A 23,886-nucleotide genomic window follows, 5' to 3' on the forward strand; every position below is an offset into this window, starting at 1 on the left:
CCCCCCCCCACGATTATTATATCTGCAGTTGTGGATCCACCATGATCCGGTTCAGCTCGAGGTTTCTGCCTCCTAAGGGAAGTTTTTCATGCTCGTGGTGTGAAATGTTGATTCTGTAAGTACTATCAATATGTGGAATCTGTGTGGAAAGAGTCAGGACAGAACTGAAGATAAGATTTATGAACTGTAAACTGTGTAAATAAATGTAGAGTGTCTGACAGACATTATTACTGACTCTGCAGCAGCACAGAGACTTGAAGTCAGTCAAAGGCAGCTTGAGGTTGCCGAGCAACCAGGGTCAGCTGCAGGTCAGAGCAATTAACTGCAGCTGTGCTCTGTCTGTGTGTGAGTGACTGCTGAGAGACACAGAAAATCTCTAAATGAAGCCCCTCCAACTAGTGGACACTAATGCCAAACGGTAGGTGGTATCAAAAAGCCCAAATGACCATGAGCATTATTATTCATTAAAAACAAATTCAGCATGTCCTCCTTATGAATATAAGTTCTTAAAGATTGTTATAATGCTTTAGACACGAATCAATGAATAATTATCACATTTCTCTCATGAGTGTGATTTATATTTAATGGATCACACTTGGTGCACATTTTAAACAAACAGCATTATTTAAAAAAGTAAAACAATAAATAAACAATTTGCTCACACACACACACACACACACACACACACACACACACACACACACACACACACACACACACACACACACACACACTATAGACCAGTTGGTGAGCAGTGACCCAGCAGTTGGACCTCAGTGGTCAAGCTGCTGTGGAGGTGTGAAGGTGGACCTCAGTGAAGAGTAGACGACCTGTGGCTCTGCTGGAACGTCTGAACACACAAACAAACACACGTTATAAAAACTTAATTTCATCTTCAAGCTTTCAACGAACACGTAATTCACCCTGAAGGTTAGTCAGCTGTACCTCTGGTCCTGTTTGCTCTGATGACTATTTGTCCATAACTGACGTCTTTATCTCGTCTCACTGCTGAATAAACTGGAGCTGGATCACTCTCTGGAAAAGAAATATATTAACAGGAAATATAATTTCCATCGACACAACAAGAACATAATGTAGGAGAGTCCGATAACACAGTCGGACCACAGATTACAAACACATCTGTCTGGACATGACCAATGTTTGCATCTGGGTCCAATCCTATAGCATCAACTCCTGTCACCTCTGAGGGTTAATATTCACCATTATGACTCAACAAGACAGGAAATGTGCTCCAAAACCAAAAGTGTGAGCTGAAAGAGGCTAAACGTCTTTCTTCACACAATCAGTGCATGAACTGGAGATGAATGTCAGACTAGGTTTCAGAAACTGCTGCATTGGAATCAGGTGTGGGAGGAGGGACTTTCTGAAGCCGTCCGACTATCCGAATAATAGTTATGATGGAATATACTTATACCAGGAGCTCTGTGAGGCCGTACTCTAATGTAGACTTTGAGCTAAATGATAATCATACTAACATTACACGAATGTCCGAACAATGAGGAACCTCATAAAATACTTCAATATAACAGATGCTGCTAACTTTGATGTAAACAGTGGTTATTAAAGAGGAGCAGCTCTACCTTCATAACTGAAGTCTTCTGTTCTTGTCACTGCAGAGTCGACTGCAGCTGGATCGCTCTCTGCAAACAAATATCATGATTTCTGCAAGTACTGAAACCAACCACCAACCAGAGCATCTACTGCTGCTAGTTCAACATTCCTAATATTAACAAATATTAAGCAAAATGTCTAATGGTGCTTTATGTAATACTAAGATTAAACAAACTGTGAATTCATTTCTACAAAGATATACTCAGTTATTCACAAAAAAGAGTTATAGTGTCGGAAAAACACGTTCAAGGCCAAAGTGTGCAAAGTGTTATTTTTACAAGAAAACAGGAAACTGGATGTTAGCAGAGCTTCTGCTAACACATAGACACGCTGACCACAAAACGGTGTCATACTTCAACCACAGGAAGAACTCTGCGAACAAACTGAGACCAAAACAGAACCTACTAAAGGACATGAGGTGGATTCTATTTGGCTGTAAGTAAATGTTAAAAATATGGGTTTTTATTATAGCTGCCAAAATAAAAAATAAACAGCCAAAGGTCCTCACTTCGTCTTGGTCCTCACATGACAGAAGCACAAACACACATCCCATTGTACAACATGTGTAGATGAATACAATTCTAAAGTATCTGATTTGAAAAAGTGAACTTTGATGTGAAATGTTGAGTGTGAGAGGAATCACCTTCAGGTTTCCTCCGGACACATCTTCTCACCAGTAGAACCAGTAGAACCAGCAGAACCAGAACACAGAGAGAGGGAAAGGACAACAAGACTAAGACAGCAAGAGAGTGTGACAGAGGAGGAGAGGAAGAGGAGGAGGAGGAGGAGAAACCAGTGGAGGTTGTTGGAGGAGGTGTGATGGTCGGTTTCCCTGAGGTGAATGAAAAATAATAGTTACAAATGATGGAAAAAGATTTGTGTCTTTATCGTCGTTTCACACCCATCAGAGATTCTGATTGTGGTTTAATCATTTTCTTTGACCTCACCTGTGACAGAGATCCAGCTGGGTGGAGACTCTCCATGACCGCTCATCTTACACCTGTAGAGGCCTTCATCAGCCCTGGAAACACGGTGGATGGTCATGTGACCTGTCGGCTCCGTCCTGATGAAGGAGCCATCTTTATAGAAACCAGCTGGGAGGTCGGAGGAAGCGCTCTTTGTTTTACAGTGCACAGTGACATTATCTCCCTCCATCACAGGGAGGACAGGACTCTGCAGGATCACTGCTCCACCTCAACACAGAGACAAACTTCAGCCTTTCATCCATTCACACACAGCTCCATCAACACCAACTGCACAGTCTGATCTTACCAGTGACGGTGATGGTGATGGTGTTACTGGTTGCTCCCTCTCTGGACTCACACCAGTAAACTCCACTGTCCCATGGGACGATGGCGCTGATGGTACATGAAGAACCAGCTGGCTCTCCCCATTCTCCACACTGAGTCCTGGTTCCTTCAGTCAAGTTCCTGAGCAGCGTCCATCCAGCAGAGCTGTCGTCCTCACAGCTCAGAGAGACAGACTGTCCTTCAAACATCTGAGAGCTGCTGGGACTCACCGTCAGAGAGGCTGGAGGAGGAGGATGCATTCAATGTGACAAAGAAAAGATCTTTGTGTCCAGTTTGAGGAACACATGCTAACACCAAATACAAATACAATGCCACTACTTTCACATCCTCTCATTAACCCACTGAGGAGGTTGTGTTTCTTGTTTCTGAGTTACTGATCCCAGAGAAGTTTCCAGCCATTATGCTAAGCCAGACTAACAAGGCCAAGGCACTTTAATATAAAACAGTTTTCACTTCATATGAGACGTTTACTGACCTTGGTGTGTTGTGTAGGACAGCAGCGAGTTCAGCCCTGAAGATGAGATGAGATGAGACTTAAACTCAGGATGAAGTAAAAGCTCTGAATAAATGACAGGATGACTTTTCTCTCTTAAAGTCAGCGTACAGGAGAAACGTGGAGCCGCTCTCTGATCTTTGTTTAAAGTGAATCACATCATTGTTGTGGCAGGATGTGTTCTGTGGCAGGACGTGAGAATGTCGTTTAACACGACGACAAGGTTTGTGAAATGTTTTGAGCTTCCTGTCAAAGATTTAAAGACAATATTGAACCAAATATTTTCCGCTCGTCGTCATATCTGTGAGGACATTTGCTGCATTTTACATCTCTCGGTTTCCTGTTTTCAAACATCTTCTATCTCACCGTCACTCTTCCAACTCATCCGACACGCTGTAAATAGAATTATGAGATTTAGGACATATATGTTGTACTTACAGAGCAGCCACATGATGTTGGTCATGCTGTACCTCATAGCCGGTTAAGACTGAGAGCTTGTTTCCGTGGCAGGGCTTGAACCCTCCTCCTTCCTCTGTGAACATGAGTTCAGTGATTCTGTGGTTTACAGCTCATTTATTAAACGAACAAAGAAATCATCGTCTGCCTCAAACACAAAGTCTTGTTTTCTTGTCAGGCTTTTTGTTTCAAGTCCCAGGTTTACTCTCATTGTGTCCGTCGAGGCTGCTGAGCCCAGTTACATCACCCAGCTTTGGTTCTGTCACAACACCGGCTCCACTCCACGTCAGCATTCAGTATTTATTGTTATATAATGTTGATCATATTTTTAAAAGATACTTCACAGATTTCATCAAAAATCACTGTATTTACTTTGACTTTGTCCATGACAGGTTGGACTGAATGCAGCTGAAGTGCAGGAACCTGACCAACATGCAGGTCTGACAGTCACCTGGGGATCGTTGTGGACACCTGTGTGATCCGTATGAACAATCAGTATGAACGATCCGAATGAACGATCCGTATGAACGATCAGTGTGAACGATCAGTATGAACGATCAGTATGAACGATCAGTATGAACGATCCGTATGAACGATCAGTATGAACTATCAGTATGAACGATCCGTATGAACGATCCGAATGAACGATCTGTATGAACGATCAGTGTGAACGATCAGTATGAACGATCAGTATGAACGATCCGAATGAACGATCAGTATGAACGATCAGAATGAACGATCAGTATGAACGATCCGAATGAATGATCAGTATGAGCGATCCGAATGAACGATCCGTATGAACGATCTGTGTGAACGATCCGTATGAACGATCCGTATGAACGATCCGAATGAGCGATCAGTATGAACGATCCGTGTGAACGATCAGTATGAACGATCAGTATGAGCGATCCGAATGAACGATCCGTATGAACGATCTGTGTGAACGATCCGTTTGAACGATCCGTATGAACGATCCGTATGAACGATCCGAATGAGCGATCAGTATGAACGATCTGTGTGAACGATCCGTATGAACGATCAGTATGAACGATCCGTATGAACGATCCGTATGAACGATCCGTATGAACGATCCGTATGAACGATCCGTATGAACGATCCGTGTGAAAGAATCCGTGTGAACGATCCGTGTGAACAATCCGTGTGAACGATCCGTATGAACGATCAGTATGAACGATCAGTATGAACGATCCGTATGAACGATCAGTGTGAACGATCCGTATGAACGATCCGTATGAACGATCAGTGTGAACGATCAGTATGAACGATCCGTATGAACGATCCGTTGTGCTTACTGCTCGTCACACAGCCTGAGCGGCCTGGCTGTCACGTGACAAATGAACTAGGACCTGAGGACGGACGCACAGTTGAGTGAGTCGTGAACTAATCATTTCTGTTTCCTGTCCTGCTGACTGAGCTTATGCAGCTGCCTGCCATGTGGCGAGGGAAGGTACTGCATGAAAATGAACGAATCACTCACTGAGACGACTCATTACTCCCGAGTCATATAAAAGATTAGTTCATATTGAACGAATCGTTCACGACTGACACATCACTACAGCAGAGCACTGTGACAGACGGAGGGTCTCTGTGATCACTGACGGTGGTAGGTCACAGCATGGACGGACAGAGGAATCCCAGATACAGCACTGGGGGGCGGGTGGAGAGCCCAGCTTTCACCGGCCACAGGATTTACAATGACCGGGTGAGGTACCCGGGCTCAGCAACCTCAGCAACATCCATGGACACAATGAGAGTAAATGTGGGACTGACTTTTAGTGGTTGGTGAGAGCTGCTGTTGTGTCTGTGTATTTTGTTTTCAGAATTCCTGCAGAACTTGAACGCAGCTCAGTAAACCCCGCCCTTCTTGTCCGTTGAAAACAACATCAGCTGTTCGACAGACATGACGGGCTTTGAACGCTTCTCCGTGTTTTGTGGTTTCCTGTTCACCTCTGTGGTCTGTGCATCTGAAGGTGAGGGTGATGGAGGAGTGTGTGCGTGGTGATGGAGGAGTGTGTGCGTGGTGATGGAGGAGTGTGTGTAGTTCACTGCAGCACACAGTCTGTTGGAGGACAACCTAATGTCAGCTGTTCATGTCAACAAGTTATGCAACACTTCACTTTCACTTTCTGTGAGCAGCTTTGTGTTTGTCCAGTTTAAAGTGAGTAATAAGATTATATGTAAATATGTATAAAGAGAGATCAGTGTATATATACACACGCTGATACTCCTTATGTAGATTTATATTTTATATTTATGTTACTGTAGTTCATGTGAACACAGGCTGACAGACGGAGGCATGTTGTATCCTGTTTGTGATTTTGGCTGAAGAAACTGCTCACGGCCGCCCCCTGTGGTCACCAGGAAGGCGTGACTTCAAAGGTGTGCAGGGTTTAAATAGAGAGTGGACAGGTGAACTCCATCAGGTCAGTGAGGAGGGAACACAGGGTGGAGAGAACCAATCAGTGCTCAGGAAAAGGACGTGAGGTAAGAGGGGAGATCTAAAGGAAATGTGAATCTTTACAACAAATTCTGGATTTTCTGTTTTTAGATCAGCGTCTTCTGAAAGTGGATCCTGGACAGGACGTCCCTCTTCAGTGTCCAGGTCCCAGAGGTGCCTCCGTCGTCCTGCTGGAGTGGAACAGACCTGATCTGAAGTCAGATGGTTACGTGTTCTTTTACCGAAACAAGCGCTCATTTGAAAACTACCAGCATCCGTCTTTCCGTGGTCGAGTGCAGCTGAGCGATCCACAGATGAAGGACGGAGACTTCTCTGTGGTTCTGAACAACGTCACCATCGACGACACCGGCACCTACGAGTGTCAGGTTATTGTCATCAGGCCCAATGAGACGACACGCTCTGAGATCAGGCACCACATCAGCCTGACAGTCACAGCGAGTGCAGGCCGCAGAGCTGAGATGAGCAGCAGTGGAGGAAACAGTGACGGGAATCCTCTCGTGGTGGTCGGGTCAGTTCTTGGTGTTCTGCTGGTTCTTGCTGTTGTTTTCATTGTTTTTCAAAGAAAGAGAAAACCTGAGGAGCGTCCGTACAAAGTGACTGATCAGACTGCAGAGGTCACATGAACGTTTCACTCTGGAATCAAAGCACGTTTTATTCATAGAAGATGAAACCGAGCAGCACTGGCATCATGTTTCTGTTTCCACTCTTTAATCCATGTCTGATCTCTGTATCCATCTTTCATGTAATGCACTTTATTTCACCTTTCATACGCTTCTTGAAATCAATTTTGTGTCTGACACTTTCTGATTTTAGTAAAGTCATTTATGTTGAACAGGAGCTGGGTTTGTGTCTTCATTCAAACCCATGAAACGACACTTGGTGCTGGTTCTGCTTCTGACAGACCTGCTGCTCAGGGTGCTTCGTATCCTGTCATTTACTTTGTACATCATAATTCTGAAACATCGCGCTGCTGCCAGCTCGACCAACAACGTCTCAACATCCACCACTGTCACATGAGGAGTTGGTTCAGGAGGTGAACAGTAGGTGGCGCCAGTTCTCCAGGTTTGATTCTGTCCAGTAGGCGTTCACTGCCCATCATCGTCCTGTACATATCAGTCTACAGTAAGGACTCTAAATATTCATGAATAAATACATGAAGAATGAACGACGTCTGCATGAGTTTGATGTTTCTGGGGCCTCAAACTGAATCTCGTTTAGGACTGACCCTGGTCCAGGTCAGAGTGTGAGATGGACGCATCATGTCTACAGTACTAACTAAGTACTGACAGTACTGCTCTCAGCTGTAGTACCTGCAGTAATATAATGTGTATGTGTTGTATTTTACAGAGAGTACAACTGCAGTTTACTCAGCAGTGAGGAGCAGGAGACGTCCAGTCGAAGAGGACAAGAGGTACAGCTGCTAAACTATGAAATCCACAAATGTTGATTTGATATTGTCTGTCTGTCTGTCTGTCTGTCTGTCTGTCTGTCTGTCTGTCAGTCACAGGTCCTCTCCTCTTCTCTGAGGTCCAGCTGGTCTGTAGCTGCCCCCCCAGAGACGTCACAGCTCAGGACTTTCATTGATTTCTTTGATTTGGATTGATTTATTTTCATAAAACCTGTTCCTTGTTTCTTTACTCTCATTCATATTTCTACTGAGCAGAATCTAATGCTAATCATTCCATGTGATGTCTTTAAAGTTTTGTGTTGTTCCTCTGCAGCATCAATAAACTGTGGTCTCACTTCTGATATTTCTCGTGTGGTTCTGTCAGTTTCACAAAGCTGCTGTGGCTGACAGAGACGCTCTTCTCTTCAGATCACACCAACAAACCAACAAACCAACAAACCACGGTCACAGATAGAAACAGCAGCAACACCCTCCACCTCAGTGCAGAGTGTTTGATTGTTCAGTCAGTGAAGATTCAGCCTGTAAAGTTTAAACAGCTGAATGAGAATTCTCTTCTTATGGAAGTCTCCTCATTGATCAAACTCACTGAGAAGTTCATCTGACAGCTTCTGTACTCATGGAGAACTCTGCGTAACGTATGCTTATATATGAACTCACCATGAGACTCAGCAGAACAAACTGAGGAGGCAGCAGACAGTGACTCCTGTACGCACTATGTCGGGGTCTTTTTATTTAGAAGGAAAATCATTTTCCAGTTTAAAATTCTGCTGCATGAACTAATGTTTGCATGTACATAAAGTGACATATATGACAGACTGACTTCAAGCCTCAAACCTCCAGAGAAGGTTGATGTTCAGAATGTGTTTGAGCGCCACCTGCTGGACACATGAAGACATTTGACTTTTTAAAGTGACAAAGTTCTTTTTATGAAGTGTTAGTTTGTGTTTTTCTTTATGAAATATGACGACAGCTGCGTCTGACTCAAACAAAGTTCTGAACTTTATGGGAGTTTTCTGCAGCAGTTCATCATGACCGCACAGCTGGACTGTTGTAGCTGTCTCTCAGTCAGTTTTAACAGACGACATCACATCTCACCAGTCTTCCCTCTGTTGGCTTCCTGTGAGTTTTAGGATTGATCTTAAGATCTTACTGACCACTTTTAAAGCCCGCAGGGCTCTGGTTCCTACATGTTAACCCCCTATGAGCCAGCTCGCAGCCTTACATCCTCGGTCACTCCTGGGTGTTGCAGGGTCGAGGCTAAAAACTAGAGGTGATCGCGCCTTTTCGATCAGAGCCCCTCGAGTCTGGAAGGAGCTGCCCGAGGACACGAGGCTCGCTGAATCAGTGAATCCTTTAAATCACTTCATAAAAAACGTTTTTACACAGTCGTCGTTTTCTATTTTTATCTTCTCATTTTATTTTGTTATCCTGTCATGTATTAATCTTCGATGTTCATTAATTGTTCTTTTATCATTTCTTTTTCCTTGAATCTGTCGACATGCAGTGTCACGAGTTCTTACACTGTGTTGCCTTCTGTTGGCCCTTCTGCTCTGTAAAAAGCTGCTATATACATAAAGTCATTATTATCATCTCTGAATCATGGAAAGAAAGAGCTGCAGCACACGATACTGTGATCGTGGCAGCGTGTACGACTGAAAGAGAAGAAACATATATCTACAAATGATGTCCCGTTATGTAAACATACATGTATAACACAAGTGACTATAACCTGAAGTAGTCATGGTAACGTAATAATGACACTGCTGTGAAGTTTATATGGTTATCACTGAAATACACACAGCACATACATGGAACTGTTCATCAGCACATTGCAGACTAAATACGTGTGTGTATAAAATAAGTAGTACTTGATGCCCTGACAATCCATAGGCAGGTCTGTGAGTACTCGTGGTACTGTGTGACATGTCTGTAGGCCTGACACTGTGATCTCCTCCTGTACTGCCTGTGCATGCGTGTGACCCCTTCATGGAGGCAGTACTGGAGAAGGTTCTGGTCACAGCTGGGTCATGAGCTCACTGGGCTCCTCCAGGCTGATCAGCAGGTCGAATCATGTGAAACTATGACTGATGATACTTGTACAGAAATACTCACACAGAGCAGGTCAGGATAAGGTTAGAAATACTCAGTTACTGCTCCTCCTCCTGTTAAACATGACCGCATGTTACACGCTGTACCTGAAGAACACACAGTAATGATAGAAACCATGAAGGAATACTTACAGTATAACAAACTGTGGTTAGAAGTAATCAGAACAAATACTCAAGTACAGCTGAACATAGTTACCACAGTGGGATTACACTTTGACAGTTTCTCTCCTACTGTCACGGACGTTACACGGACGTTATATGGACGTTACACTGACGTTACACCGACGTTACATTGACGTTACACCGACGTTACACGGACGTTACACGGACGTTACATTGACGTTACACGGACGTTACACGGACGTTACACGGACGTTACACCGACGTTACATGGACGTTACACTGACGTTACACCGACGTTACACGGACGTTACACTGACGTTACATGGACGTTACACTGACGTTACACCGACGTTACACGGACGTTACACCGACGTTACACGGACGTTACACTGACGTTACACGGACGTTACACTGACGTTACACCGACGTTACATTGACGTTACACTGACGTTACACCGACGTTACACGGACGTTACACTGACGTTACACCGACGTTACATGGACGTTACACCGACGTTACACCGACGTTACATGGACGTTACACCGACGTTACATGGACGTTACACCGACGTTACACGGACGTTACATGGACGTTACACCGACGTTACACCGACGTTACACGGACGTTACACGTTCACAAACCTGCATGTGTTGCTGAATGTTTGTTTACACTCTTGCCGCCCCGCCCCCTTGCTGTCACATTCATTCTGACACATTCACAGACCATGGGAAATCACAGAACTCTACCATGAACCTGACAACACTGTAAACGTTGCTGCAAGATTTTCCTACAGAACTTGAACGCAGCTCGGTAAACCCCGCCCTTGTCCGGTGTTCTCTTCTTCGGCTCCTCGTGGTCAACATGAAGGAACTCCTGGTTCTGGTCCTGGTCCTGGTCCTGGTCCTGGGTTTGGTCTGTTCGGTGTCTCCATCTGAAGGTGAGCTGTGTGGCGGAGGGCTTCCCGGTACCGTCTGTTACTGTCTGGGTCAACTTAGCTGCCGTGCTAATACAAAACAGACACCGGCAACCGGTGCTGCTCCGTCAGCAACTTACAGCCAGCAACTTACAGCCAGCAACTTACAGCCGGCAACTTACAGCCAGCAACTTACAGCCGGCAACTTAAAGCCGGCAACTTACAGCCAGCAACTTACAGCCAGCAACTTAAAGCCGGCAACTTACAGCCGGCAACTTAAAGCCGGCAACTTACAGCCGGCAACTTACAGCCGGCAACTTAAAGCCGGCAACTTACAGCCGGCAACTTAAAGCCGGCAACTTACAGCCGGCAACTTAAAGCCGGCAACTTACAGCCGGCAACTTAAAGCCGGCAACTTACAGCCAGCAACTTACAGCCAGCAACTTAAAGCCGGCAACTTACAGCCAGCAACTTACAGCCAGCAACTTAGCTTAAAGTCTCAGTCTATCATCGCGCCAAAGGTACGTCAGCCTACCGATAAAAGCTCCGTAACCTACACTAGATTACGGACGGGTGATCTAAATCAAATTCAAATCAGATTTTATTTGTACAGTCCAAAGTCACAAAGTCCATTTTCTCTGCGGCTTTACAATCTGTACAGGGAGTGACACCCTCTGTCCTAGACCCTCGGTTCCAGTGAGGAAAAACTTGCCCACAAAAACCTTTAACAGGGAAAAAAGGTGGAAGAAACCTCAGGAAGAGCCACAGAGGAGGGATCCCTCTCCCAGGACGGACAGACGTGCAATGGATGTCAGTGTACAGAACAAATCAACACACATATTGTACAATTACAATGACTGAATAAAATGACAATGAATACAAATGAATGATAAAATGACAATGAATTACCTGACTGATAAAATGACAATGAATTACAATGATAAGACACTGAATTACAATGACTGATAAAATGACAATGAATTACAATGATGATAAAATGACAATGAATCTACAATGACTGATAAATGACAATGAATTACATGACTGATAAAATGACAATGAATTACAATGACTGATAAAATGACAATGAATTACAATGACTGATAAAAATGATTACAGTAATAGATATGGTAGTAATAATGACAGTAATAATATATGTAGTGGGCGTCATGCAGGATCTAGGAACTAAGATAGCCAGCCTCACTGTAAGGCGATCCGTGCACAGGGGAATCTGTGTTCGACTGCTCTGGACTCAAATCAGTGGGAGGAGATCATCATCATTATGGACAACGGCGATTTTCACAATCTGACGTGTAAAATTAACTTATAACACGCGTTGAATTAAAAAAAAAAGGCCAATTTATGACCCCTTTGACTTGCCATAAGGTTAGAGCTCGGTCAGGTTAGAGCTCGGTCAGGTAAGAGCTCGGTCAGGTTAGAGCTCGGTCAGGTCAGGTAAGAGCTCGGTCAGGTTAGAGCTCGGTCAGGTTAGAGCTCGGTCAGGTCAGGTTAGAGCTCGGTCAGGTTAGAGCTCGGTCAGGTTAGAGCTCGGTCAGGTCAGGTAAGAGCTCGGTCAGGTCAGGTTAGAGCTCGGTCAGGTCAGGTTAGAGCTCGGTCAGGTTAGAGCTCGGTCAGGTCAGGTTAGAGCTCGGTCAGGTCAGGTTAGAGCTCGGTCAGGGTAGAGCTCGGTCAGGTCAGGTTAGAGCTCGGTCAGGTCAGGTTAGAGCTCGGTCAGGTTAGAGCTCGGTCAGGTCAGGTTAGAGCTCGGTCACGTTAGAGCTCGGTCAGGTCAGGTTAGAGCTCGGTCAGGTCAGGTTAGAGCTTGGTCAGGTTAGAGCTCGGTCAGGTCAGGTTAAAGCTCGGTCAGGTCAGGTTAGAGCTCGGTCAGGTCAGGTTAGAGCTCGGTCAGGTCAGGTTAGAGCTCGGTCAGGTTAGAGCTCGGTCAGGTTAGAGCTCGGTCAGGTCAGGTTAGAGCTCGGTCAGGTTAGAGCTCGGTCAGGTCAGGTTAGAGCTCGGTCAGGTCAGGTTAGAGCTCGGTCAGGTCAGGTTAGAGCTCGGTCAGGTCAGGTTAGAGCTCGGTCAGGTTAGAGCTCGGTCAGGTCAGGTTAGAGCTCGGTCAGGTCAGGTTAGAGCTCGGTCAGGTCAGGTTAGAGCTCGGTCAGGTTAGAGCTCGGTCAGGTCAGGTTAGAGCTCGGTCAGGTCAGGTTAGAGCTCGGTCAGGTTAGAGCTCGGTCAGGTCAGGTTAGAGCTCGGTCAGGTCAGGTTAGAGCTCGGTCAGGTTAGAGCTCGGTCAGGTCAGGTTAGAGCTCGGTCAGGTTAGAGCTCGGTCAGGTCAGGTTAGAGCTCGGTCAGGTCAGGTTAGAGCTCGGTCAGGTCAGGTTAGAGCTCGGTCAGGTCACGTTAGAGCTCGGTCACGTTAGAGCTCGGTCAGGTCACGTTAGAGCTCGGTCAGGTCAGGTTAGAGCTCGGTCAGGTCAGGTTAGAGCTTGGTCAGGTTAGAGCTCGGTCAGGTCAGGTTAAAGCTCGGTCAGGTCAGGTTAGAGCTCGGTCAGGTCAGGTTAGAGCTCGGTCAGGTCAGGTTAGAGCTCGGTCAGGTTAGAGCTCAGTCGGGTTAGAGCTCGGTCAGGTCAGGTTAGAGCTCGGTCAGGTCAGGTTAGAGCTCGGTCAGGTAAGAGCTCGGTCAGGTCAAGTTAGAGCTCGGTCAGGTCAGGTTAGAGCTCGGTCAGGTCAGGTTAGAGCTCGGTCAGGTTAGGGCGTGGTCAAGTTAGGGTGTGGTCAAGCTAGAGCTCGGTCAAGTTAGAGCTCGGTCAGGTTAGAGCTCGGTCAGGTTAGGGTGTGGTCAAGCTAGAGCTCGGTCAAGTTAGAGCTCGGTCACGTTAGAGCTCGGTCACGTTAGAGCTCGGTCACGTTAGAGCCAGATCAGTTAACACCCGCTGTCATCCCGTGACGGCGGGTGTTAACAAACAATGTTAACAGCTTCCTGCACTGTCTTCTTGTTTTTAGATCCAGATGTGATGTCAGTGAGACCTGGAGATGATGTCACTCTGACATGTCGGTCTACTGATCCAAACATCGTAGCTGTAGAGTGGACCAGACCTGACCTGGAGCCAGAGCAAGTCTTCTTATACATAGATGGACACTTCAAACCACAGAAGCAGCATCCATCCTTTATGGGTCGGGTTCAGCTGGTGGACACAGATCTGAAGGACGGAGACGCGTCTTTAACTCTGAAGAACGTGAGCAGCAGTGATGAGGGAACATACGAGTGTCGAGTTAGAGTGGATGATCCAACACGACAGAAGAGAGCCCTCATTGATGATCAGCCAATCAGAAGAGTCAGACTGCAGGTTACAGGTGAGTTCATGCAGTGAGAGTCAAACATGAAGGAGGCTGTTCCACTGTTCATTCATTCACTGACTGATGGACATTTTCAGCTCCAGGTTCAGACTATGCAGCCATGAAGGATGGAGAGAAGGAGGATGGAGAGGAGGAGGATGGAGAGGAGGAGGATGGAGGCCACACTCGGATGCACGTTGGAGTGACAGCAGCAGCATCTTTCCTGGTTTGTTTGTGTGTTGGACTTTTTGTTTTCTGGAAATCTAAAAGACATTTGAACAATGATCCAGAAGCAGCAGCAGCTGATGGTGATGATGATGAGCTCCTGTGAGGTCAGAGAGGTGGAGGTGGTGAGAACAATAATTCTAGAGACGATGTTCATGATGAGTTTGTTGTTATTGGAGGCAGAAAACATGTTGAAGAGACGGGAGGAGCAGGAAGTGCTCCATCTCAACATTTCATTATTGATGCAGGTGGAGCTGTGAGTGTTGATGACGCACAGTGTGTCCACAGGGTATTAAAAAGAATTGAAAGGGAGTAAATCAAGGTCTATCAAAAGCATTAAGTGCCTGATTACAATGTATATACAGAAGTATTTTTGATTTTTAAAGTTTGTTTGTTAAAAGTTTGTCAGAATTTATTACATAGTTATATTTTCAACTTCAACTTTATTTATTTCTATAGCACCTTTCATACAGAATTGTAGCCCTAAGTGCTTAAGAGCAGAGTACAAACAGAAATAGACAACAGAGCAGTTGCATGAAAAACTAGAGATTAGAAGAAAAGTAAAAAGCATAAAACTACAACAACGAAACAAATAAGAAGTAAATTAAGACCCATAGGGTACAAAGCAGAATTTAAGAACAGGTGCAGTAAAAGTAGGTATGACCTGTACAGTGAATAAGCACCAGAGATAAAAGTAACAGTGATCAGGACATAAAAACTCAGCAGTGAATGGCACCTTAGGTAAAAGCTAAAGAGATACGTCTTAAGTTGTTTTTAAAAATGTCTACAGAGGTGCAGTCCCTCAGATCCATAGGCAGGCTGTTCCAGGTAGCTAAAAGCGGCCTCACCAAACTTCTTTGTGGAGGTTCTGGGGACAACTAGGAGTCCAGATAGATAGGTAGGTCGGTGCCAAGCTATTCAGTGATTTAAAAACCAATAAGAGAATCTTAAAATCAATTCTAAAACGAACAGGTAACCAGTTCCAAGTTTTTGACCTGATCTTTTGTCCTTAGGGCCAGGGATTGAAAATGCTGGGAGAGGTGTTCTCTTTGGTCTTTGGGCCTGACTATTATTATTTCTGTCTTTTCCTGATTAAGTTGTAGAAAGTTATTTCCCATCCAGACATTGATTTCATCTAGGCATTGTACTAAGTTGTTGATTGGGGTGAGGTCGTGTGGGGATACTGCGATGTACAGTTGTGTGTCGTCTGCGAAGCTGTGGAATTCAATGTTATGACTTCTAATCATTTTGCCGAGTGGGAGCATGTAGATGTTGAACAGAAGGGGCCCTAAGATAGAACCTTGAGGGACTCCACAGGCAATAATATTTACATCTGATGAGAAATCACCCAGTGTCACAGTGAAGTCCCGCCCAGTCAGATATGACCTGAACCAATTCAAGGCCACACCCGAGAGTGATATCATTGAGTACTTTGACCAGTGCAGTTTCTGTGCTATGGTGCACTCTAAAACCAGACTGAAAAGTCTCTAAGATATTATTAACTGTAATAAAATTATTAGGTTTGACTATTGCTGTCTTTAAAACCTGGGGGAAAGTGCCAGTAAATAATGAGTGATTGACGATGTGTAGGACTTCCTCTAAAAGGGAGCTAAAAACAGAGTATGGGGTCAAGTGTGCAAGTGGAGGGTTTTAGCTCTGATACCACCTTACTAAGTGACTCAGCATCAATCTGAGTAAACGAGTGCATGGTATAATTAAAGTACTTAGTGCAATCTAAAACATTTCTATTTCCATTATTTAGAGTGTGTGTGTGTGTGAACGGTGTTACCATGGTTACAGGAAACGCCCTGAAACTTCATAATGATAATCAATAAGAAGTTTTTATGACGGTACAAAATATACGGCTAATACTTTGAAAGAGAAATACTTTTAGAGACGTGGAAGTTACGATAGACAATCTTTGAAAACACTGGAAAAAATGAATGAATGTCTTTTCATGTCAGATGAATTATTCAGGCTTAAAAAACAAACAGCTATTTGCACTGCTTTTCCTCATAAACAGTGATTTCTAAATGTTTATGGAGCCACAGATTTACATATTTATATGTCTACAGCTAATGATATGTAAATGATTTGACTGCTTTTTATCCTGATGTTATTTTTATACTGTGAACATGTTTAATATGTTTTATAATGATCTACACACGTTTTGTACATTTCATAAAACGATGTGAAGAAATGAAAATAAAAAAAAAATATCATTCCTCTTCTGTTTTTCTCAACTTTTAAAGAATATTATGGCTGAATAAATATTTTATATTATTACAGTTCAGGCTTCAAGCTGTTACTTTACGTGTGTGTGTGTGTGTTGATGACATCACCATGGAAACCACTATTATATATAGATATCGAGATCTATCATAGATATATATATCTATCATATAATTATATATAGAGATATATAAATATATATATCATCTATCTATCTGATTGCTATCTCTATATTATTTTGACACACTCTGTGTTAGACAGACTTCTTTGTTGTGGTCGTGTGCTGCCACCTGCTGGCTGCCTCCTCTCACTGCACACATGCTCTTTGGAGCAGGATTATATTTCCCTGAACTTTTCAAACAGAGTGAAGACTGAACGTAGTTCATGTTCACGTCTTCAGAGTCCTCATCCTGTCACATTTCTTCATTTACATGTGAAACAATCAGAGAAACTTTCCAAAGAAACTTACTGCAGTAAAAACACATCGCTGTAGAAAGACGAGATAAAGGACGTCACATGTCACTGTCAGGTTCAGGTTCAGGTTCAGGTTCAGGACTCACCTCAGCCAGCTTGAACTATCAAGAAGAACGTCTGAAGACGACTCTTAAAGGTGGAGACTGAGTCTGCCTCCAGAACCAGAACTGGGAGCTGGTTCCACAAGACAGGAGCTTGATAGATGAAAGCTGTGGAAACTGGAGGAACCACGAGGAACCACAAGGAACCACAAGAAACCATGAGGAACCACAAGAAACCACGAGGAACCACGAGGAACCACAAGGAACCACAAGGAACCATGAGGAACCACGAGGAACCACAAGGAACCATGAGGAACCATGAGGAACCACGAGAAGCCACAAGGAACTGTGAGGAACCACAAGGAACTGTGAGCAACCACAAGGAACCATGAGGAACGAGGAACCATGAGGAACCACAAGGAACCACGAGGAACCACAAGGAAGTACGAGGAACCACGAGGAACAAGGAACCATGAGGAACGAGGAACCACGAGGAACGAGGAACCACGAGGAGCCACAAGGAACCACGAGGAACCACAAGGAAGTACGAGGAACCATGAGGAACGAGGAACCACGAGGAACTAGGAACCATGAGGAACGAGGAACCACGAGGAACCACGAGGAACGAGGAACCACGAGGAACGAGGAATCACGAGGAACCACGAGGAATCACGAGGAACCACGAGGAATCACGAGGAACCACGAGGAACCACGAGGAATCACGAGGAACCAGGAATCACGAGGAACCACGAGGAATGAGGAACCACGAGGAACGAGGAACCACGAGGAACGAGGAACCCTGCCATCTGAGAGCGCAGCGTCCTCGTGGGGTGCTACGAGCTCTTTAAGATGTGATTTCACGGCATCATGGGAGGTGGAGTCTTCTTGTTGAGGAAGTGTGGTCGGTTTGTCTTCTTCTGCAGAACGTCAGGAAGCAAACAGAGGTTCTTACAGTGCAGTCACCTGCAGGGTTCCTGTTTCCTGTTCAGCAGAGCCAGATCCTCGTGGAGCGTTCGACAGTTGGGATTTATTTTGTAGTTCAGGATCTTTGAACCTCGTCGTTATGATCACTCCCTTTTCCTCTTTTAAATATTAAACAAGAACAACAGACGTGGACTGGATGGACACTGAGTTAAAGATCATGGTTCTGACCCGCTTCACTCCTTCTTTGGTTCTGTGAGATGATTTATTAAATGTTTTATTGGGTAGGATGTGATGAAGCTCTCGCAGGTCTCAGCGTTTCAGGTCACTGTGCAGTTTGTTGTTCTGACACTGAGACGGACCTGAACGGATCCAAACGTTCACAGAACTCAGACAAACACCAGGACACGTCTGGATTCATGGATTTTATTCTGAGACATGGGACTAATATACAAACAGAAGCAGGTTACAGTCCTGATGTGTCCCTGTACTAACAGCAGAGACAGGACAGCAGAGACAGGACAGCAGAGACAGGACAGCAGAGAGACAGACAGGACAGCAGGCAGAAGAAGACTCTCACACTGATGACATCACTGAGTTGCCTCGCCCTCAGGAGGCGTGGTCACACCCCAGGGCATGCTGGGTAAGTAGTGTGCCAACCACTCCCCCCAGCTGCTCCTGGGCCCCTCCTCCCCTCCTCCTCCTCCTCCTCCTCTTTTCACCTCCCATCCCCCGACCACCCAGTCCAGCTCTTCTCTTCCTCCCCCCGCCTCCTCCCTTTCCTCCCTCAGAATCACCCTGTAGGACTTCCTGGTGACTCCTCCTCCTCCTTCTCCTCCTCCTCTCCTCTCTCTCTCCATCCCTTCATCTTTCCCTCCTCCATCTTCTGCAGAGATCCGATACTCCTCCATCACGTCCCTCCATCCCTCTATCTCCTCCTCTTTGCTTACGAGGCGGTACAGTGTCTTCCTGTACACTCCTCTCTCCTCCCTCCCTCCTCTTTCTCCTCCTCCTCCTGTCGGCACCTTTGCTTTGCCTCCTGCTTCCTCAGCTTCCTTCCCTACCTCCTCCTCCTCCTTAGCTTCCCCTCCCTCTCTGTGGATGAACAGAACAGAGCGATACAGCGGCACCACTGCTCCTCCTGCCACCTCCTTCCCTTCCGTCCTGTTGTAGGTTAACATCTTCACTCCCTCACCTCCTCGCCGCCTCCTTGCCAGCATGGCGCTCAGTGGCTTGTACACCCTCCAGTACCAGCTGAGTAGATAGGCCAGAGTTAGGAGTGTACAGGCCGCAGACGCCACGCACAGCAGAACACAGCCGGCCCAAAGCCACAAACAGAACGCGGCGCCACCTCCGGCGCCAACGTCACCACGCCGCGAGCTGCCCGGCTCACCGATCGCCCATGACGGGACCGTGCCGGTCAGGTTAACCGGACTTTCAGTGTGAAGAGAGGAACGAGTCGCCTCACCTCTCGCCACCGCCCCGGAATAATCGGACCATTCAACCACTCTGGTGAAGGACTGGTACCAGGACCACGTGTAGTACGTGGTGTGGAGTTCTTTTACCACTGATGCTGTGGCAGCTGAAGTGGGAGCACGAGCAGCAGCTGTCGTATAAATCATAGTAGAAGAAGGAGTAGTAGTAGTAGTAGCAGTAACAGGAGGAGTAGTAGTAGTAGTAGTAGCAGGAGGAGTAGTAGTAGTAGTAGTAGTAGTAGCAGGAGGAGTAGTAGTAGTAGGAGTAGTAGTAGCAGGAGTAGTAGTAGCAGGAGTAGTAGTAGTAGTTGCAGTAACAGGAGGAGTAGTAGTAGTAGTAGCAGGAGGAGTAGTAGTAGTAGGAGTAGTAGCAGGAGTAGTAGTAGCAGGAGGAGTAGTAGTAGTAGGAGTAGTAGCAGGAGGAGTAGTAGTGGGAAGAGAAGCAGTTGGCGTATGTATCGCAGCACTTGTCTTGTAGGGACCGTCAGGAGTTGTTGGTAGTCTCCGGCTGGACATGGTAGTCATTGGCTGGTAGAAGTCTCCGGCTGGACCAGGTTCTGGCTGACACAGATCAGATTCCTTCAGATCCAGTACAGGACTACCCTTATGCCTCGGTGGAGAGTCACACACCTGAGGAAAGACGACCACCAAAAAATGAGTCCGTTTGTGGAAACTAGAACATTTGTGGAGACACGCTGAGGGTGCCTGATGCTCGGTGCGTCTCGCCTGTGCTGTGATACTTACAACCAGCTACAGCCGACCAATCACAGCACAGCAACAAACAGTACCTGTCAGTTGAGTTCACCTTCAACAGACCTGATGACCAAACTGTGGGTCGTACCAATGAGCAGCCTGAGGTCTTCCTGAACGTCTGCGTATGTAAGACGCCATCAGAGCGAGCTAACAGCTGGTGGACTCACTGAGCCTGAAACCTGAGTCCATTTCACTGACATCACTTACTGTATGCTCTCCAACCAAGAGGTGTTAGGCCAGGCCAAGTCTCGTAGATCCGTGTTTGCGGTACTCACCACACTCTCTGCATCATTGTTGATGATCGGACCATCCCGGGTGTACACGTTGTAGTCGTAGTTGTTAAGGTACGTGCGTAAGTAATCAAGGGAGCAGGAGCAGGCCCAGGGATTGGCTGAGAGGTAGAGGTACGGCACCTCCTCCTTCTTGCTGAACCAATTATCTGGCATCACGTTGATCTGAAACGACACGAAAACGTCCTGCAAGTCAACCTCAGCTCCATGAAGCTGCTGTGAACTCGGACCAGCGCCAAGCTCGCACGCTCACATACAGCTCTGTGGTTCATGGGTCCACACCTTGTTGTTCTCCAGGTACAGGGTCTCTATGGCAGAGAGGGGGTGGAGCATCAGCTCGGGAAGCACCTTGATGTGATTGGATGACAAATCCAGGATCTAGAGGGGACAGCCAATCAGAAGAGAACCGTTCAGGAGTCAAACACAAGAGGTGTGAATTAAGCTAACACGCTAACTTCTGACTTCATGCCCAAAAACCTGCCCCAAAGGGAACGGGAGGACAGGGGGACAGGGGGACAGGAGGACAGGGGGACAGGGGAGAGGAGGAGAGGAGGACAGGGGGACAGGGGAGAGGAGGACAGGGGAGAGGAGGACAGGAGGACAGCTTTGACAGTTTGGACCCTTGGCTCCATGAAACCAGCCAGACCCATGCCAAGCTGAGCTGGCATTAGCTTTGGTTCCAGTTAGCCTGTGTTGCCTTGGTTACACACTCGAACATCAGCCAGTTAAAACCACAACGACACACGTGACATGCTTTGTTTGGACTCGGGACCACCTCCAGCTTGCTGAGTCCAGAGAAGGTGCTGTCAGTCAGAGAGCCTATGGCGTTGTTGTCCAGGTGGAGTTCAGTCAGACCTGGACAGGCGGTGAAGGAGTCGTCAGGGAGGGACGTAAGACGGTTCGACACCAGTCGGAGAACACTGAGGCTGGGCAGGATCGGAGAGCCGCTGGGGGTCACTTCTGGAACCTGGACCGACGGAAAGATACAAAACCTTTAACACTGAAGGAAACTTAAAGACTCTGGATTTTTAAAAGCACGCTGCAGACAGACACCTGGTTGCCCGTGAGGTCGATCTCATAGAGCTCCACAAAGAACTGGAAGGAGGACCAGGACAGACCGGAGAACTGGTTGTTGGGAAACAACAAAACCTAAAAACAGAGACAAGGACAGAAACACATTCAGGGCTGCCATCTTATCCAGTTAGCACAGAGCCGGAAGCCTGCGTCTCTGCCGAGGTTTCCTCCTGTCAGTCACTCAAAAACCTGCCTGTGACGTCCACAGGACTGTAAAACTACTGGACATATTCTGAGGGGACGTCCCCACCGACGTCTAACACTCTGGACTATCGTCTCTGTGACGTCCCAGACTGTCTAAAAAATGGATGTCTCTGTGACGTCCCCAAGGACTGTCTAAAACCTGGACGTTAGTCTCCAGTGATGACGTCCCCGCAGGGGATGTTTAAACCTGGACGTAGTCTCTGTGACGTCCCCCGCCAGACTGTCTAAAACGGACGTAGTCTCCGTGACGTCCTCGCAGACTGTCTAAAACGTGGACGTATAGTCTCCTGACGGTCCCCGCGGACTGTCTAAAACCTGACGTATCTCCCCGTGGACGTCCCCGCAGACTGTCTAAAACCTGGACGTAGTCTCCGTGGACGTCCCCCAGGACTGCTCTAAAACTGGAACGTAGTTCTCCGTGACTCCCGCAGACTGTCTAAAACCGTGGGGACGTAGTCTCCGTGACGTCACCGCAGCCTGTCTAAACTGGACTTGTTCTCCGTGGACGTCCCCGCAGACTGTCTAAAAACCTGGACGTTTAGTCTCCGGACGTTCCCCCGCAGATGTCTAAAACCTGGACGTAGTCTCCGTGATGTCCCCGCAGACTGTCTAAAACCTGGACGTAGTCTCCGTGACGTCCCGCAGGCTTTGTCTAAACCTGGACAGTAGCTCCCTTGCGATGTCCACAGACTGTTAAAAACTGACGTAGTCTCCGCGACGTCCCAGCAGGACTGGTCTAAAAACCTGGACGTCGCTCCGTGAACGTCCCCAAGACTGTCTCAAACCCTGGACGTTAGTCTCTGTGACGTCCTCGCCGATGTCTCTAAAACCTGGACTTAGTCTCATGTGGACGTCCTCGCACACTGTCTAAAACCTGGACGTAGTCTACGTGACGTTCCCGCCAGGCTGTCTAAAACCTTGGACGTAAAGTCTCCGTGCTCCCAGTCAGGCTGTCTAAACCTGGACGTAGTCTCCGTGAGTCCCGCGACTGTCTAAAAGGTGGACGTCGTTCTCCGTGACGTTCCCTGCAGATGTCTAAAAACCTGGTACGTAGTCTCTGTGACGCCCTGCGACTGTCTAAAACCTGGATGTAGTCTTACGGATTCCTGCGCTTTACTTTAGTCTTGGTGGTTTTATATTCACTGATATCTATGTTATATAATTACTCGGCCGGATTCCGATTTGTCCAACAAACATTAGCATCAAGGAACCACAGGTCAGACCATTAAATAATTTTTACCTTTAGATAATTTCTTGATTTAAATGGAAAATTATAACTCTGACTATTTACCGCGTCCTTGGTGCTGGTTCAACACGGAAACCAGACTATATTTCACAAAGAACAAACATGACTCTTCATGTTGAACAGTCGTCGTTTGTCACCTTTGGTCGCAGGGTCATCAAATCCTGGGGAGGTCAGTGAAAGCCAGGCCGCCGTTGCAGTTCTCCCTCGGCCGTGTGATTCCTTGTTCCCGGTCAGAGAGGCAACACCGTCCACCGCCGTAACCACGGGCAACGCGAGGGAAGGAGGAAGAGCAGGATGGAGAGCTGCATTCTGAAACGAAACGACCTTCAGTCTGAAGAGTTTGTGACCGTCTGAGGACACGCTGTGTGTGATGTGTTGTAGTCGTTGTGTGTGTGTGTGGCTGTGTGTGTCTGTGTGTGTGTTGTGTGTGTGTGTGTGTGTGTTTACTGACAGCTGCTGAAGCAGGACAGTGTGATAGTCCAGTGTTGCTGTGTCGATATCTGTCCTGCACTATGAACGAGGGGCACTGACCCACACACTGAACCTTCTGCTTAAGCCCCTGGGCCTCTCAGCCACCGTAGCTGTGGACCTTGTGTGGAGGGAACATGAAGGAAGTCGCGTCGTTGCAGAGTTTGGAATCTGCCGTTATTCCATCACTTTGTCTTGCAGGGTGAGCCTGAGATTGACTGGAT

At 46.6% G+C, this 23,886-nt stretch overlaps 3 protein-coding genes across 6 annotated transcripts in view; 1 reads left to right on the top strand and 2 right to left on the bottom strand.

Annotated features, from left to right (window-relative positions):
• Window positions 1–659: 659 nt before the first annotated feature.
• Window positions 660–10,705, bottom strand: LOC109142944 (low affinity immunoglobulin gamma Fc region receptor II). 3 transcript variants are annotated; one of them, XM_027288033.1, is made up of 10 exons: window positions 10,652–10,705; window positions 9,891–9,973; window positions 3,874–3,967; window positions 3,418–3,453; window positions 2,905–3,162; window positions 2,580–2,825; window positions 2,276–2,464; window positions 1,602–1,661; window positions 946–1,035; window positions 660–850 (listed from the first exon to the last, which is right to left on the bottom strand). In XM_027288033.1, exons 3-10 carry the CDS (start codon window positions 3,908–3,910, stop codon window positions 774–776), a joined length of 993 nt encoding a protein of 330 aa, XP_027143834.1. In that variant the 5' UTR covers window positions 3,911–3,967; window positions 9,891–9,973; window positions 10,652–10,705; the 3' UTR covers window positions 660–773. The 3 variants fall into 3 exon arrangements, with proteins under 3 accessions (XP_027143834.1, XP_027143835.1, XP_019133945.1); XM_027288034.1 differs by lacking the exon at window positions 3,874–3,967 and having other exon boundaries at window positions 10,652–10,704; XM_019278400.2 differs by lacking the exons at window positions 9,891–9,973; window positions 10,652–10,705 and having other exon boundaries at window positions 3,874–4,104.
• LOC109142911 (coxsackievirus and adenovirus receptor) lies at window positions 5,431–15,960 on the top strand. Of its 2 annotated transcripts, XM_027288036.1 has the most exons (6): window positions 5,433–5,614; window positions 5,733–5,882; window positions 6,461–7,781; window positions 10,732–10,947; window positions 13,927–14,277; window positions 14,358–15,960. In XM_027288036.1, the coding sequence occupies exons 4-6, from the start codon at window positions 10,872–10,874 to the stop codon at window positions 14,588–14,590; spliced, it is 660 nt and encodes a 219-aa protein (XP_027143837.1). In that variant the 5' UTR covers window positions 5,433–5,614; window positions 5,733–5,882; window positions 6,461–7,781; window positions 10,732–10,871; the 3' UTR covers window positions 14,591–15,960. The 2 variants fall into 2 exon arrangements, with proteins under 2 accessions (XP_027143836.1, XP_027143837.1); XM_027288035.1 differs by having other exon boundaries at window positions 5,431–5,882.
• Window positions 15,961–18,088: 2,128 nt separating this feature from the next.
• The window catches only part of gp1ba (glycoprotein Ib platelet subunit alpha), a 7,334-nt gene continuing 1,536 nt past the window's right edge, over window positions 18,089–23,886 (bottom strand). Inside the window, exons 4-8 of the mRNA XM_027288161.1 lie at window positions 20,953–21,048; window positions 20,656–20,835; window positions 19,919–20,257; window positions 19,103–19,672; window positions 18,089–18,148 (exon numbers count right to left, since the gene is read on the bottom strand). Coding sequence (XP_027143962.1) covers window positions 18,089–18,148; window positions 19,103–19,672; window positions 19,919–20,257; window positions 20,656–20,835; window positions 20,953–21,048 — 1,245 coding nt within the window. The remainder of the gene's footprint in view (window positions 18,149–19,102; window positions 19,673–19,918; window positions 20,258–20,655; window positions 20,836–20,952; window positions 21,049–23,886) is intronic.

Source organism: Larimichthys crocea, chromosome XIV (assembly GCF_000972845.2).
Source record: "Larimichthys crocea isolate SSNF chromosome XIV, L_crocea_2.0, whole genome shotgun sequence".
Classification (NCBI taxonomy): Eukaryota; Metazoa; Chordata; class Actinopteri; family Sciaenidae; genus Larimichthys; species Larimichthys crocea.

Excerpts from the sequence above, each read along its gene's own strand:
- LOC109142944 (XM_027288033.1), bottom strand. The coding sequence starts at position 3,910 with ATGAGGTACAGCATGACCAACATCATGTGGCTGCTCT. Across the intron at positions 2,465-2,579 it reads CAGCTGGATCTCTGTCACAG|GGAAACCGACCATCACACCT; the intron begins GTGAGGTCAAAG and ends CATTCACCTCAG. Across the intron at positions 851-945 it reads CAGAGCAAACAGGACCAGAG|ACGTTCCAGCAGAGCCACAG; the intron begins GTACAGCTGACT and ends TTGTGTGTTCAG.
- LOC109142911 (XM_027288035.1), top strand. The coding sequence starts at position 10,872 with ATGAAGGAACTCCTGGTTCTGGTCCTGGTCCTGGTCCTGGTCCTGGGT. Across the intron at positions 10,948-13,926 it reads TTCGGTGTCTCCATCTGAAG|ATCCAGATGTGATGTCAGTG; the intron begins GTGAGCTGTGTG and ends TCTTGTTTTTAG. Across the intron at positions 14,278-14,357 it reads AGTCAGACTGCAGGTTACAG|CTCCAGGTTCAGACTATGCA; the intron begins GTGAGTTCATGC and ends GGACATTTTCAG.